This window comes from Macrosteles quadrilineatus, unplaced genomic scaffold (genome assembly GCF_028750875.1).
Source record: "Macrosteles quadrilineatus isolate MER2022 unplaced genomic scaffold, UCM_ALF_1.0 Scaffold_2__2_contigs__length_208266976, whole genome shotgun sequence".
Taxonomy (NCBI): Eukaryota; Metazoa; Arthropoda; class Insecta; order Hemiptera; family Cicadellidae; genus Macrosteles; species Macrosteles quadrilineatus.
Genome location: NW_026542595.1, coordinates 163,394,926 through 163,411,837, shown reverse-complemented (window position 1 = coordinate 163,411,837; position 16,912 = coordinate 163,394,926). Strand labels below are relative to the sequence as shown.

The 16,912-nt window shown below is 39.3% G+C and overlaps 1 protein-coding gene across 2 annotated transcripts in view; it reads right to left on the bottom strand.

The window, feature by feature from the left end:
- Positions 1-16,912, bottom strand: part of LOC128986878 (NADPH oxidase 4-like) — an 84,894-nt gene that overhangs the window by 30,454 nt on the left and 37,528 nt on the right. Inside the window, exon 15 of one of the 2 annotated variants that reach the window (XM_054407467.1) lies at positions 620-944. The exons of the other annotated variant lie outside the window; for it this stretch is intronic. Coding sequence (XP_054263442.1) covers positions 824-944 — 121 coding nt within the window. The 3' untranslated portion in view covers positions 620-823. Of the gene's footprint in view, positions 1-619; positions 945-16,912 lie in introns of those variants that run through there. 2 annotated transcript variants of the gene reach the window in all.

Below are 16,912 nucleotides of genomic sequence, written 5' to 3'. Positions count from 1 at the left end.
ATTTCACTGTCTTTGACAGTATTTTCAACTAAGGAGTATTTCCAATATGGTCCATTTTCAACTAAGGAGCATTTCCAATATGGTCCATATTGGACTTCAAGAAAACTCTCTCTTCCTTAGTTGAAAATGTTGTGATGGTGAAATATTCTAATGTTTTGTTGTATCTTATGCCAGTTTGGATTCTTTCCCATTCAGGTAAGGTTCTTTCCCATTCCTTCTTCCTTAATGTATTCCAAATCCAAATGATTTTTTACCCAAAAAATGAAATGTCTCGTTTGAAAACATTAGCTGGTTTTAGTCAGTATCAAAATACAAGACATACCCATACCACCCATTCTCTAACTCAATCTTACCTGGCTTAAAATAAGCATTATCTACATCTCACTTGAGTGTTCTAAACCATTTTCCTTTCATAAATAATAGACCAAAATTAAATCTACATTGATTTTAGTGTTGACTAGTCCATCAATATACTGTTGGACTGAAGCTGAGGAAGATCCAAATAGAACACGGAGGGACCAGCAGTTAGCATTATGTTACCAAACAACGTAAAAACAAGTTTGAATCAGGGATGTGGTAAATAAACTACCAATGTTTTGGTTTCAATACTATCCCTGGTTCTTTTGTTTTACAATTTTATTTCATATTAAATTTATCTGCACACGTTACAATATTACAGGGATAAATGGCACAAGTTCAACAGAACTTTGAACACACAACTTATCACAGATATCTAATGAACGCATCTAGGATATGAATCTTACAACACTAAAATATATTTACAGAATAATAATACTGGCTTGGTTGAATCATGTGGGAAATTTTAGGAAAATGATTCTTGAACACAATTAAAGCGAGTTCCCTTGCTGTTGAACTTGAGTGCTGCAGACTTGACTTGTCTATGCAGTGAGGAAGGCCCACAAGTGAAAACTGACACCTCCTTCCTGAAGTAATACAAAACCAATGCATTATTAGGAGAGATTACTTTATAAAGAGGAGGTATTGAAGCAGCAATGAAGAATTGTGCTACTAGGTAAAAAGATCTATTGTAAACAGAGTCGGTTTGGGAAGTGCCATAGACAAAAAGAATTAAATATGGACTGTCAGCCGTGCTACGGTTACCATAGGTTCTGGCACACCGCTGGGAGCGCCTTGTAGTTTACGTAGCGCGTACGCTGTAACTACAAGGCGCTCCCAGCGGTTTGCGCCAGAACCTATGGTAACCGCAGCACAGCTGACGGTCTGTCTATATTTACTTCTTTTTGTTTATGATCTTATACTCGGTTCAAAACATTTAGGTGGGTTGAGGGGAATGAGGGGAAGTTAACCCACCACTTTTTTGTCCTTAATGCATGTTGCTTGATCAGCTGTTAAGCAACTATTTTTTAAATAAGGATAGAGTGGGAGACCTTGGGGGCTGAATTCCCGCCCTCTACCAGCTCGCTTCCCCATACAGACCTACATATTTAATTCTTTTTGTCTATGGTTATGCCCCAGTGCAAGAGTGAAAATTTAAAAACAGGAAATCCTGCAGACGCTCAGTTGGAGTTATATCATCCCAGCCTTCGTAAAAGTGTTTTGGAGAATTTTGCCTAACTTTTAGAATGACTCTGTAGGGCCGACGAGTATCCAATCTTAAACCAATGTGATATAAATACTCGTAACGAACTTCAAAATATTTAACTAAAGGCCTAGGTAAATAATATAAAATCGAATATAATGTAAAAGCAATTCCTACAGAGTCGTCGGGGCCTAATTAATATAATTGGACGGATAATTTGACGTGAGATGATTTAAAATAAATTTAGTATCAATTTACATAGCTGATTGTTCAAATCAGCCTGCTCCCAAGACTTGGTTCTTTCACCCGCCAAAGACGGGGTTTAGAACTTAGACGACAAGGCTCGGGGTATTAAAACGTCGAATCGATTAAAATAATTTAAGTAATAATTCATTAAGCGGATGAAACAAATGTAATTTCGTGAACAATTAATTTAAACGGACCGAAAGATATCCTCCGCTAGTCACTGACCGGCAGGAACTGGCGGGTCAAGACTCCAATCGTTAATAAAATTTAGACAAATATAATCGAACTTAAAACGGGTGAAAATAAGTGGCAGACGAGTATACGTATGTTAAAATAAAACGAAAATAAAATGAACGTTAGAAAGTCTAACAACGAAGTTAGCTAACCTGAATCAATAACGTAGAATTGTATGGCGTGATCGTAATTTCGCAAGAGCTCCTCGTGAACAAGTCGACGGTTGAACAGCGAATAATCCTAGTCCGGCTCAAATCATAATTTCCTCGGTCGAGGCTTAATCGCTCTGGTGGTGAGTTCGAGAACTAGCCAACAACTGATTGGAAATTCACCTGTTGAGCCGGTCTAGTTGTCGTCTGTCGTTGGTCAACAAACACCATTTCGAGGTTAAGTGATGTTGTAATCGGCGTTAAATATTCGTAAAATCGTTCGTTTTAACTTTATTATGTGAAACGAAGTGCTATTATGAATAAATATATCGTTGTGGGTGTGTTTGTGTACTTCACTGTTATTAAAAGTAGGCCTACGTTCTTTGGCCCATAAGCCCAAGCTATGGCCAACACATAGGCCTAGGAGTAGGATGTTGTGGATAAAAATCGGGTAAGTTATGGTGTTTGTTGACTAGCAATACGTTTTTTACCCCCCTTAAAACATGGTACCTCACACACTTTGCAAATTTTTTCCCCCTTTTTTCAAAACGTTTATTATTTTTTTTTATTTCATTACCATTTGAAGTTTCTTAAAATGTCCATGGTAACGCAATATCTTTGGTAGTTTCTTTTTAAAAGAGCATCTTTAGTGGAAAAACACAAAATCCTGTCACGACCATAACGGACGTTTAAATGAATAATAAAAATAGTTAATATTATTTTTATATCTATGTTTTGCTATAAACTAATTTACTTTTATGACCATTATACAATAAAAAGGTCACTAAGCTTTTGGTATATTTGGTCTTTCTAGAAAAAAATAAAAAAATTAAAAAAATTGAAAAAAGCCAATAAAATCTTTTTAAGTTTGTATAACTCTGAAAAAACTTACCTGAGACCCGAAAAATCGTTATGTTTGTATAGAGGTGTGCTTTTTTTGTGTATAAAACATTGAAATATGACGATATTTTAAATTTTGAAATTTTTATGATAGAAATCATAAATGTGATGGTCAGGGACAAGCGGTACGGTCGTGAATTGTCTGGAATAATCTAAATCTTTCAAAACAATCCATCAATTATCCTGTTAGTTATAATAAAAATATGTGTTTCAATTGAACTAAACTGTTCAATTTACAATTATATTAAAGTTATTGTCACGACCAAACACACTATAATCCATAAGGCTGGATTGGTCGTGAAAAAACCCGCGATGGTCGTGAAACTTTGGTCGTGAAATTACGTGTTATTTGGCTCTGTTCTGGCGGTAGCTCTGCACCTCATGTTCGAGGATACAAAGTGGGCTTCTAGGTTAATCTAGCAATTGAAATATCTTATAAACAAAAATTAACACCATGTCTACTTCACCGAATGACTACGTACAGTCATGGACACACCAAAATTACAAAAAACACAATCTTTCCTTTATTAATCTTGTAATTCCTCCTTTCAACTCGAAACGACCGGCACTACAATCCTGACATACACCCCGAACTAGTCTCTAAAACCAACTGACTCCATCGACGCCAGGCTTGCCACTGTCGTGCTCCAAAGTTGAAAATTTTTCCCAAATGGTCGTGACGCCAAATCGAGGGACAGACTTATTTTGTCATGGTAGTCAGTTTGTAATGACAATAAAATTATAATATGCTACTTTTTTGTAAGTTTAATAACCAATGATGACATAAAAATATGGCTTTATATATTTCGGCATGAATAATTAGTCTAAAAACAGCGTGAAAGTTGGAAAATGTACCCTAGGGACACGTCATGGTCGTGAATTTCGAGACTTTAAAAATACGAAAAAAATACCTAGAACCTATTTAAAACCAAATAAATGTGTGTAACATGTTGCCCCGTCCCAAAAAATATTAAAACACATAATAATAAACTAAAAATCCAGTATCTACGAAGTAAAAGGCCAGGGACATGAAAACGTACGTTAGTAGTAGTGATTTTGTACGTTCTAGGACAGAGGAGGGAGGAGTGTAGACCACGTGGGTTGAGGTAGGTAACCTCACTTTGCCTAACCTAACCTAACCTTACAGACAGAGACTGATCCTCTGATTTGGATGACCTTTTTTTTGTGTAGATATAAAGAACGTTAAATCAGTTCTCATTTGGTATACTTGTCGTATAATAGGATCTCACGGCTGAGATCGAAAACGACAACAGCTTTTGAATCTCATTTTATATAGGACCACCAATAGGTTCTCAACTGCACAAAAATGGCGCCGATTGCATCATTCGGTGCTCATGTTTTCACTAGAGGATTTGTATGAAGATGCAGTATTTCGATCTCAATGTATACTGACACGCCATTTGAAACTCATTGTTTTCATGTTGATTTTTACGTGTCTTTTGAGTTGAGTCGTTCCGTGTTTAGTGACGTCACTTGTCTTGGGATCATGTGATCATGGAATGTTCTAGAAACATTACCATAAAAGGAAATGCCACGTGTTAGGTCACGTGATCATCTTGGAACGTTCGAGAACATTACCATATATGGTCATGTGTTTCGACGATTGTGCAACAGCCCGCGCGGTCTTGCGTCAGTCTTCTCTGAGAGGTGGTTGTGAGAGGTGCTATTTTTCGAGTCTTTGAAATTGTGTAGTGCGTGAAAAGTAAGTTTTCAACCATTTATAAGTGTGACGAGGATTTGCGGTGATGGCTAGTGTCAGTGCTACGAAGCGATCGTTTCCTAGTGACAACGAGAGTGATGACGACAGCCTTCCTACACCACCGAAGCGTCGTTGGTTCCAACGTTATAAAGACGATATTGAGGAACAACAAGGTGCTAGGGAAGAACACCGCTTGGATGTTGCCTCGGTCTCTGACGGAGAACATCATGTGTCACCGGTTGTTCAAAGTGCTACCAAGCGGTCGTTTCCTACTGACAACGACAGTGATAACGAGACCCGTCCTATATCACCGAAGCGTCGTCGAGCCCAACATAGTGAGTTGGATATTTTGGAACAACTACAAGGTGTTAGTGAGATGATGGACATTCAAGAGCAGGAAGAAGATGTTTCGGATGTCGTGCAGGTTCTACCTGTCAGGAGAGCCGATACAAAAACATTAAAGTTCTGTGATATATGTCACCTCAGTATTACTAGGAAAAACTGGGCCCGTCATACTGGGAGTGGAGCTCACCAAGCGGCGTGGATACAAAAACAGCAACTAAACCGACCATCCGTCATAGTTCAACCATCCATCATAGTTCGGCCATCCATCATAGTGCAAGTCCCACGTAAGCCTCCGCCACCACCTAATCTTGAAATCATCCAATCTAAAACGGCGTTCAGAGGTCGAATGAAGACGTTTGAGATCAATAATGTCAAAGTAAATGGTTACAAAAGTGTTGAAACTTTTATCGAAGATTCCAAAAAAACTTATAATTGAAAAGGTTCGTGATGAGGGAACTTCATTGAAAATCCAACTTATCCTTAAGACAAAGTTCGCTAAAGGGATTACGGAAAAAGTCGAATCTGATTTTGAATTCAAAACGAAAAACATCATCATTTACGAAGATTCTAATCTATCAGATTTGTTAAATGAGGCAAAACAAAAACTATTGACTGAGATGGAAAGTTTTAACCACCAAGGCTCCAATTGGAACATGAAAACGATTGAATGTCTTCTTTTACATATCAAGCGACTTAAGCCTTTGAAAGGGTCTAGTTACATAGCCCTGCCAGAAAAAATTCGCTTGAAACGTGCTGTTGTAAACATAAAAAACAATGATCAGCGTTGTTTCATGTGGTGTTGTCTAGCAGCACTCCACCCTTCAAAGGTACACCCAGAGCGGATCAAAAGCTACACTGCTTATGTTGATGGATTTCTCGAGTTATTTGATGGGATAGATTTTCCAGTCAAACTGACTGATGTAAAAAAATTCGAAAAGCGTGCAGGATTATCGATCAATGTATACGGTCTTGAAGAAAATAGTGATGTTTTTCCCTTGTGTGTAACAGATGAAGAAAAGCCCGTGCATGTAGACCTGTTGTTGGTTAAAGATGGAACGAACTCACACTACTGTCTAATCAAAAACCTATCTCGTTTAGTTCACAGTCAAGCTACAAAACATAATAGAAAATGCTATATATGCAGACGTTGTCTTCAGCACTTTCATAACGAAGACAATTTGAAGACACATATGGAGGACTGCTCTAGACATGATGCCGTAAAAATAAAGCTCCCTACCGCTGGAAAAAATGACAAAATAAGATTTACAGAACACAATAAATCAATGAAAGTTCCTTATGTCATTTATGCCGATCTGGAGAGCATGCTCCTCCCGATTTCTACTTGTGAACCATCGGGAGTTGATGAAAACGGTGCTAAGAGATCGTACACATACAGCTATCAGAAACACGAAGCTATAAGTTTCTGTTACTATATCTCTGGCAGTGAAAAGCCTCCAACGACATATTTCGGGGAAGATGCTGGACGAAAATTTGTCGAGGCGTTGAAAAAGGAGGCCGTGGAGATAAAACAAATCTACGAAAAGATCATTCCAATGAAACCATTGCAGGAAGAAGAGATACGTAGACATAAAGAAGCGGTAACCTGTCACATCTGCCACGAACCTCTCAATGAAACCGACAAAGTAAGGGATCACGACCACCTCACCGGTTTGTATCGAGGCCCTGCCCATTCCAAATGTAACTTATTGTTTACTAAGCCCAAATTTATTCCTGTTTTCTTGCACAACCTTTCTGGCTATGACATACATCAGTTCATCAAAGAAATAGGACGACAAGGTGAGAAACTCAAAGTGATTCCCCAAAATGATGAGCGATATATATCATTTACCGTTCAAGTTAGGGGAGGGTTGGAACTGAGATTCTTGGACTCTTTTAAGTTTTTAAGTGCAAGTTTAGACCAATTGATTAACAATTTAACTACAGATCAGTTGGAGCATACAAAGAGATTTGTCAGATCATCACAGATAGACTTGGTAACAAGAAAAGGGGTTTATCCCTATGACTTCATGGATAACATAACAAAATATGATATGACAACTCTGCCGGAACTTCATGATTTCAAAAACAAATTAAATAAGTGTGATGTATCAGAATTAGATTATGAGCATGCTCAAAAGGTTTGGGATGAGTTCAACATCAAAGATATGAGAGAGTACACATTGTTTTACAACAAGATTGACGTCCTCCAGTTGGCAGACATTATGGACAACTTCAGAGACGTTTGCCTTCAAACATATAGTCTCGACCCAGCGTGGTACTTCACAGCTCCCGGATTAGCTTGGTCGGCGATGCTGAAACTCACTGATGTAGAGCTCCAGTTACTAACCGACCTCGATATGATTCTAATGGTTGAAAAAGGAATTCGTGGAGGTGTTTCGCAGTGTTGCTTGAGACAAGCTCGAGCCAACAACAAGTATATGAGTCAAGGCTTCGATGAGAACAAAGAACCTAGCTACCTGGTGTACTTAGATGCGAATAACCTATATGCTTGGGCTATGTCGCAGGCGATGCCATTCGGTGACTTTAGATGGCGAAAAGATACTGAAATAAATGTTTTAGACATCAGTGATGACGCAGCCACCGGCTACATTCTCGAAGTTGACCTCGAGTATCCCGAAGAAATTCATGACCACCATGCAGACTTTCCACTCGCACCTCACCACATGATTCCACCTGGGTCAAAAATATCCAAACTGGTCACCACTTTGTACGACCGATCTAGATACGTTGTACACTACAGAAATTTAAAACAGTATCTGAACCTCGGAATGAAACTAAAAAATATACATCGGGTTCTTGAGTTTTCTCAAAAACCGTGGATGAAACCATACATCGATTTAAACACTAACATGAGGACCAAAGCAAAGAATAAATTCGAAATTGACTTCTACAAGCTTATGAATAACGCGGTATTTGGGAAAACTATGGAAAACCTTCGGAATAGAGTGGATGTTCGTCTGGTAACCGACGAACGACAGGCGGATAAATTCATTGCCAAACCGACATTCAAGAGTCGGAAAATATTTACGGACCATCTTGCAGCTGTGCACATGACCAAAACATCACTTCTTTTCAACAAACCGATTTACGTGGGGGCGGCTATTCTAGATGTGTCGAAAACCCTTATATACCGTTTCCACTATCAAGTGATGAAGAGCAGATATGGTGATCGGGTCATACTCGCCTATACTGATACCGACTCACTGATTTACATCATATATACAGAAGACTGGTACATGGACATGAAAGAAATGATTGACAAGTTCGACACGAGTGCATATCAAAGCTCCAACCCTTTTGGTATGCCTCGAGTAAACAAAAAGGTTCTCGGAAAAATGAAAGATGAGCTGGAAGGTCTGATCATGGTTGAATACGTTGGTCTGAAGTCAAAAATGTATGCCACTGACGTAGAGGAAGGTTTGAATTGTATAAAAACATCTAAAAAGGCTAAAGGAATCAAGAAATCAGTGGTGGAAAATGAAATCACAATAGATGACTATCGCAGATGTTTGAAGACTCTCGAAGATGTGTACAGACAAATCAACAGCATCCGAAGCCACCTGCACGATGTTTATAGTATGACACAATTCAAGAAATCACTTTCGCCAAAGGACGACAAACGGTGTGTTCTTCGAGACGGAATAAGGACGCTACCCTGGGGACATAGAAGAATTCCTACTGAATGTACATAAAAAAATGTAAAAAAACTATTCCTGTAAAATATATTTTTTTCGTGTTTTACACTGTTGTTATTTATTGCCCTTGTGTGCACAAGGTTTTTTGTAGCTCTTTCTCATAAAAAGATCCAATTATTTCTTCACCACTTTTATCTTTGATTCTATAGGTTATTGGAAAGGTGTCTTGCACTTTGGATATGGTAAATATCTCTCTAGTCCAATTGCGACTGTATTTATCGGCAAACGTATCTTTTTTTGCCACAATCCTCACTCTGTCTCCTAGTTGAAATTTTATTTTTCTAGGTGTATGAGGAATATTGGAGAACCTCTCAAGCAATCTAGGTACGTCCGCCTTAGTAACCTCTGCAGGTTTCATACAAATTGTACGATGGACACTATTGTTGTACTGATGTAACAAGTCTTGAACTATGTCCAACCACCGAAAATAATTTCGAGTCTCGAATATAACCTTCATTTTTTCATTCAACGTACGATTGAACCTCTCAATGATTGCACTCTTTTCCTCATTTTCAGTATGATACATTTTTATGTTGTACGATTGCAAAACTGACTTAAAATCACGGTTAAGAAATTCTTTGCCCTTATCGGTGTGTAACAGTCTGGGAGCGGTGTGACCGTTGACGTCAATTGCTCGCTTCAATATGAGCATAAACGATTCCGCTACTTCTGCACCCCGTTTGGTCATCAACGGCTCTGACCAGGCGAATTTTGAAAAGGTATCAATCACATTCAACATATAATTATAGCCATCATTCTCACTGGCATACTTTCTCATGACAACCAGATCTGCGGCCCACAGATCGTCTATACCTAGGGTAACAATACGTCGTCGAGGAAAGTGCTTGATCACTGGTCTATGTACTTCCTTGGCGGCCATACTGGGCTTAGGAACTTTGACGAAGGCGCCTTTACGCTGACCGCAAATATTGCATGTCGTATTTAAACGCCATTTGTTGTTAACGGTTTTGACATACTCCCCACTGTCTTGAGAAGTGGTTTTCCTTTTGCATTTCATACAGTAGATTTCCATTGGCTCTTATATAAGTGGGAAACACTTAAAAATGAGTGAACTGCACAGACACAGAATTCACTTGTCCGACGGTCAGAAGCGTAAGCTACGCATCGCGTTTAAGAAGCGTAGAACTGCTATAATTGGTTTAACTAATGATAGCCTCTCACGTGGAGCGGATCATATACTGCTTAACGAAGCACAACACAAGGCTGTTGAAAAAGCTATCCGGAACAAAACCGGTCTACGTCTGGCTGTGAGCTACGACCAGCTTTTGAAAAACAAAGAGGGTGGTCTTTTGAAAGAGATGTTGGAAATGGTTGAATCAAAGGTGCCATATGGAAAACGTTTCATATCTCCATTGATACGACATCAGGTGGCACCGATTCTCAAGAACCGATTCGTGCCGTGGTTGAAAAACCTGATCGATAACGAGCTAGATTCAATAATTGAAAAAGACCCCAAGGGAGCCGGTCTTAAGCGATGCATCAACAACAAGCTGGACTCTCTTTTAAAAAACCCGTAAAGTCGTTTGAACCTATGTCACTGGGAGAAATAGAGCTTTATGCTAACCAATTAGGCATCCGTGGCTTTCGAGGAGTGTTTATGAGACAGATATTACCCGAAGCCCCTATGGAGTTTGAATGTGGAATCTTGAATCTGGGTAATATCGATTATTCTGGAACCCATTGGACTTGTTATGTTAAAGACAAAAACAAAAAGTTCTATTTCGATTCGTTTGGAAACGCACCCCCACCACTAGAACTAATAGACTATTTAGGTTCAAACGATCTCTTCTATAATGACATTGCTGTTCAAGAGTATAATGATCCACCTATCTGTGGTCATTTGTGTTTGGAGGTTTTACGACGAAACTCTAGTGATGAGCCTTGGGATGATATCATAAGAGCTATACGGGATGATAAATACGTATGGAGTTGGTGGTGGCAGCGGAAGATTCATGTTCAATAGATTCGGGGACGAGGTGGACTACCAAAGCTCAATTCGTCTACAAATCGAATCACAAACAAAGTCTGAAATTAGGGATCTTGTCAAATCAGGTCTTTCGGAAATGAAGAAAATGATGAGAACACCTAACGACGATTCGAGCCATGTAGCATTAAACACTAGACTTGGTAAAATAGAATCTACGATGAACATCAAGGATAATTTCATTGGTTTTAAAAGCAAACGTTTGGTTAGCGTCTCCAATGCAATTGATAAACATGATGTTGTAAACAAATATCAATTAGATACTGTAAAATCAACGGTGGATAGACTAACAAAAACATTCGATGTTTCGAACCCTGAGGTGGTGAATTTAAACGGACATCGAAGAATAGGAAAAGTCAGCAGATCAAAAGATCTTTATGACGTGATCGTAAGGAAAGAACTAAACGAGTTAAATGAAAAACTGATTATATTCCAGACAAACCTTAACACGATATTGGGTAATATACACGATGACATTATAAATTTAAAGAGAGCACAAAATGGTAATGATATAAGTGACAAAGATGCCGCTAGTGAAAATCCGGGGCAAAGGATGCCAAATGACATTCCATCCAGAGCACCCTATCCGCCTCAGTGATGGTAGCAAGTGCCGACTAGCTCTAGTTAGCTTTATGTCGGAGAACTACATAAACAACGTGTTAGAACCGGGTAACATATATTTTTGGGACAGCGATATTTATCTGATCTCGACGCCATTTACGATCTCAAAGGGATATTGGACTATTGAAAAACTAAATGAAAAAATCAACGAATATATTACTGCATTGAAACTTAACGTACCTACCAACCAATTTTCAATCAAAAGAGAAAACAATCGTATCGCAATAACAAGTCCATTGAAATTTTATCTCGACGAAAAGGCGGCTTCATTCCTCGGATTCTCAAGTCCAGGAGAGAAACCATTAACCGAACAGAAATCGTTTTACGATGTCAATACATTTCTGGTTGCACCAAACGCACCCAATTTCAGGGCTGTGGACGCCATAGAGGTACACTGCAACATCGTAGAGCACAGTTACATCAGCCACGATGAGCACAGACACAAACATGTGGAAGCAGAACTGTTGTACACGTTCTTCCTGAATGTAGCACATGGCTACAAGATATATGAAGTGCCAACGGAGAAGTTGTACGTTCCTCTGAGGAATGGTTTACAAACGATCAACCGAATCGACATCACTCTCCGAGATCAAAACAATCGCTTGCTTCAAAACGAAAACGTTGAATGTGTAATAGTTTTAGATTTATATAAGTCCTAAAATGGATATCAATGTGTACTGCATCAAAGAAGGATCCATAAATAATCTATTACCACACCCATTAAGATGTCTTATAGTCGGTTCATCAGGGTGTGGAAAAACAAACCTATTGCTCAATTTTATCTATAACGTAAAGGGTGTAAAGTTCAAAAACCTTTATGTATTCAGCCGATCCATTGATCAGCCAGCATACACACAGCTACGTAAACACTATGAAAAAGTAGAGCACGCACTCGGCACAACTATTGCATACTTTTACTCAAACTGCAGTGACTTGATACCTCTAGACGAATGTAAGTCCAATTCTTTGGTGGTGTTTGACGATTGTCTTTTAGAAGAACAAACAAAAATAAAAGACTATTTCATACGAGGGCGTCATAAACAGATATCTTGCATTTATTTAAGTCAGAGCTACGGACGGGTAGACATGCAAGTAATAAGGAATAACGTTAATCTTTTGTGCATATTCACACAAAACAAACACTATACACAAAAGATATACAACGACTTCGTTGGATCCGATATGATATACCAAGAGTTTGTAGGCATGTGTAAAAAGTGTTGGGCGGAACCTCACGGTTTTATGTCAATAGACACTACTAAAAAAACGCATCTAGGTAAATATAGATGTATGTTTAAGGAAACGCTATATCCCTAATAAAAACATTTATGCATCAAATACGTGTATTTTGTTACATTAACGATATTTTATACGTAAGAGCGTATTTACACTAAATGATAGTGTTTATGCTAAAAAACGATATTTCAAATTAAAGAGCGTTTCTGTGTTAAATAAACGTTATATTTTTATCAAAAGCGTTTCTACACTAAATAAACGTTATATTTATGTAAAGAGCGTTTCTACAATCAATAAACGTTTCACATGTACATGTTGGAATAACGATGTGAATCTTACGTCGTGTTTATGTGTTACTAAGTGCACAATGGATACAAAAGAAGCTAAGCGACTTGAGACTCTAGAAAAGAATCTCATCAAAAAATTTCGGACAGCGGAACAGGAGGAAAAGAAAGAACGAGCTAAGAAACTGGAGGAGATTACAAACTCCCATCCCAATACACATGCAATACAAGACATCACAAAACCCCCAACACGAGTAACAAGTAAAACGCGAGATGAACCTCTGACAGTTGAAAAAGCTAGACAGCTGGAGCAACTGCAAACCACTCTGCAAAACCAGTTTGGAGAAATACATGTTAGGGAAATGGAGGAACAACGTGTAAGGGAGAAAAAGTACGAGGCTATCACCAAAGCGATTAAAGAGAAAAAAGAAAAGGATGAGGTACTGGAGAAAAAAACAAAAGAAATGCTGAAAAAACAAAAATACAACCAGCTAATGAAACGCAACTTTAGACCATCAGTCTCTAGTACACCGGACCGAGTCGGTTATATTGGTTCCACTCAAGACGATGATGATGAAGATGAAAAAATGGAAGTAGTTGCAGATAAATCAATAAAACAGTTGATGGATACCAAGGTCGTTAATCTTGGAGTGGTCGGGGCTAAATATCTACCACGAGCTAGTGACTCTCAATTCGGTATTTATTTCGATGAGATAGATGAGCAACTAAAAATCGGTTCTGAACCGATTGGGTTTGATTATGATGACATTATTGTAAACAACAAACGATTTAAAGGTACTGAAGGACTTTGGAAACTTTTAACGAAGAAAGGGTTTGTGCAGTCTAATGAATACACATCAAACGATTGGCAGACATATAAAGATATGCTTTTGATGACAAACTCTATCTTCCAGAAAAATGACCCTACTACACGACGTCCAAAATCTAGTTCAGGACAAAAATGGCGGAAAATGATAAAACCTATTTGGGACGAAGTTATCAAACCAACCGATCCGATTGAACAAGATATGGACAGGGATGTATTGACAGGATCCGGTTTAAAACGCTACCATGACGGTCCGGTTGAAAGACCTCAACGAGCTCATCAACCGTCTGAATTTTATTTACGCAGAGGAGGTTGCAGGCAACAACAACTTTCACAACGAAAAACTATCTGTTGTTAAATTCATATCCGACCGTATGCAAGAACTGATTGACCAACCGAACGGGGTCAAATACGTAGTACGATGTTTGTCAGCCTTGCCTGAACGCGCGATAGAAGGCTCGGGATTGTTGAACGACATCATCAACAAATTACCTGTAGAACTACACGCCCCACGTAACTGGAAATTCGATACGTATAACTTCTGCGGTCCAGGCACGAAGCTCGCTGAACGATTAGGTCGTGGTGACAAGGGTGTGAATCCTTTAGACGATGCGTGTAAACAGCACGACATATGGTACAGAGACCACCGGAAGCCCGAAGACAGATGGGTCGCAGATAAAGCGTTACAGAAAGCGGCGTGGGATAGAGTGACGTCTAGCGACGCGGACCTTAACGAGAGGAGCGTAGCCCTCGCGACCACGGGTGCGATGTGGTTGAAACGTAAACTAGGGATGGGTTTAGGTACATCCGCGTGTTCATATCCCTGTAGAAAAAATGGGTATATATAAGTGAGCAGCATGGACAACGCTTGGCAAATCTTGTCCCGCGAATCGAAGGCACCGAACGGTGTACTCACCGACGAGCTCGTTATGAAGTTCGATAGGTACCTCAACTGGGACCTGTTGTCAGTTCACTATGATTTCTCCATCGATATGCTACGTATTTACTTTCATCGTGTTGACTGGGGTCCTATTCTGAAGAGGCAAAAATTCAGTGAGAGCTTCCTTCGTGAGATGGCACCAAACTTTGAGCATGCGTGGTTTGCTGTCAGCAAGCACCAAATACTTTCCGAGTCGTTCATACACGACTACGCAAACAAAGTCGATTGGGAATACATTAAAAAATTCCAGATCGTTTCACAACAGTTTTTGGATGATCACAAAGCTTACATGGAAGAGGAGTTCGATGAGTAAGTCTATATATAACATGTAGTTAAAAAAATAAATAAAAATAATTAGCTTATACTTTTTTTTCTTGTGTGTTATTAAGTTATTGTAGACAATGGAAGCACTGTACGAACGTTTCTCCACCGGAATGGTGAAAAGCGAGTACCGAGCTGTTATGCCGATATCCGAGTTGAATTTCAACACACCAAACAATTACACAATCTTCAAACTCGATCACGGAGACACGTTTTACGACTCGGCAATTCAATATCACATCTGCGGCGAGGTAGTAAAAAAATCCGATGGTAAAGCATATGATGCGACTGCCACTATAGCCCTGATTGACAATTTCATACCATACCTCTTTACAAGAATCGAACTGAAAAAACACAACACAACAATCGATGTAGTCGATCATCCGGGAATTACAAGCACTATCAAAAGTATTCTAAACTATCCTCAATCGATGAAACCCGCTTTGCAAAACTGTGGGTTCGCATCAAGATACTCGCTTGGTGGTGGCAAGTTCGAAGCGATTGGAACCTTAGCGCATCTCGGGTTAGGGTTCTTTGACCACATGCGATACCCCATGTACAAAGGCGGATTCGAGATTGTATTCACAAGAGCTGAAGATAACGACGCTCTATACCATTGGAAAGGAACCGGTGCCGCAGCTACCGAACCTGAGGATGGCAAAGTGAAAATCACTTCCTTCGTTCTCAGAGTTCCCATAGTGGAATATACGTCAACTAGCAAAATCCAACTAATCGACGGTCTAACAAAACTTAGTGAAAAAGATGAGTTGATCTACAACTATTATCAGTGGCAATGTATTGACAAAAAGGGCGTGTTCGGATCTACGTACACATTCGACATTACAAACGTTTATAGAAACGTATACAACCCTAGATTCGTAATCATGTGCTTTCAAACTAACCGCACGAATGATCAGAAAAAGAACCCAGCGCAATTTGACAGCGAAAATATAAAGAACTTTGCAGTTAAAATAAATGGTCAACGTTACCCTCAAGAACTGCAAAACGCTGCAATCCTTGAGGGACGTTGGAGAGTGATTTACGAGCAATTCATGAGATATCGTAAGGTGAATTTCGATGACAGCTCAATGATCATTGACCCAAGCGAGTTTATTTCACACTACCCACTGTGTGTTGTCGACACACATCTTCATCCGATGAATACAGACCGTTCTAGAAGTGACATTCAAATAGAATTCGATTTCACAAACGCAATCGCATCACCATCAGCCGATTCAGGCACTACCGCATATGTCATCGTAGTCTCTGAAAACGCGTTTGCCTACGACATATCAAGGAACATAATCAAGGTAATGTAACTGCGCATTTATATAAGTGAGAGACATGGCACAATTGGTAGATTTACTTAACGCGTGCCAAGCACCCAAATACACTAAAATCGAAGAGCTGCGACATGAGCATCCCTACAGAATAGTGGAGTTGCAGCGAGTCGTGACAAGATACGGTCCCTCGGTAACCGCTACTGTCGAAGAAGACCCTTGTGGCAATCTAAGAAAATTGTATCTCCCATGCAGGTACAACAACGTTTTGACAGACGTCATGATTAGAAACTACAACAACGGTGTCAACGAAAAACTTGCTTTGATACCCAAAAGCCATGGTCAGATCGAGTTTACAACAATAAACTAATAGAACAGAAATAAAGTGCACAAAATAACTGTAAAACACAAAAAAAAAATATTTTTTGCACCTCCGGGCATTGGCGTGGTCGAAACCACACCACGTGCTGAGTCGCCGACCTACCTCACTCCACGTGGTCACAGATCCATAACTACATAACTACAGTA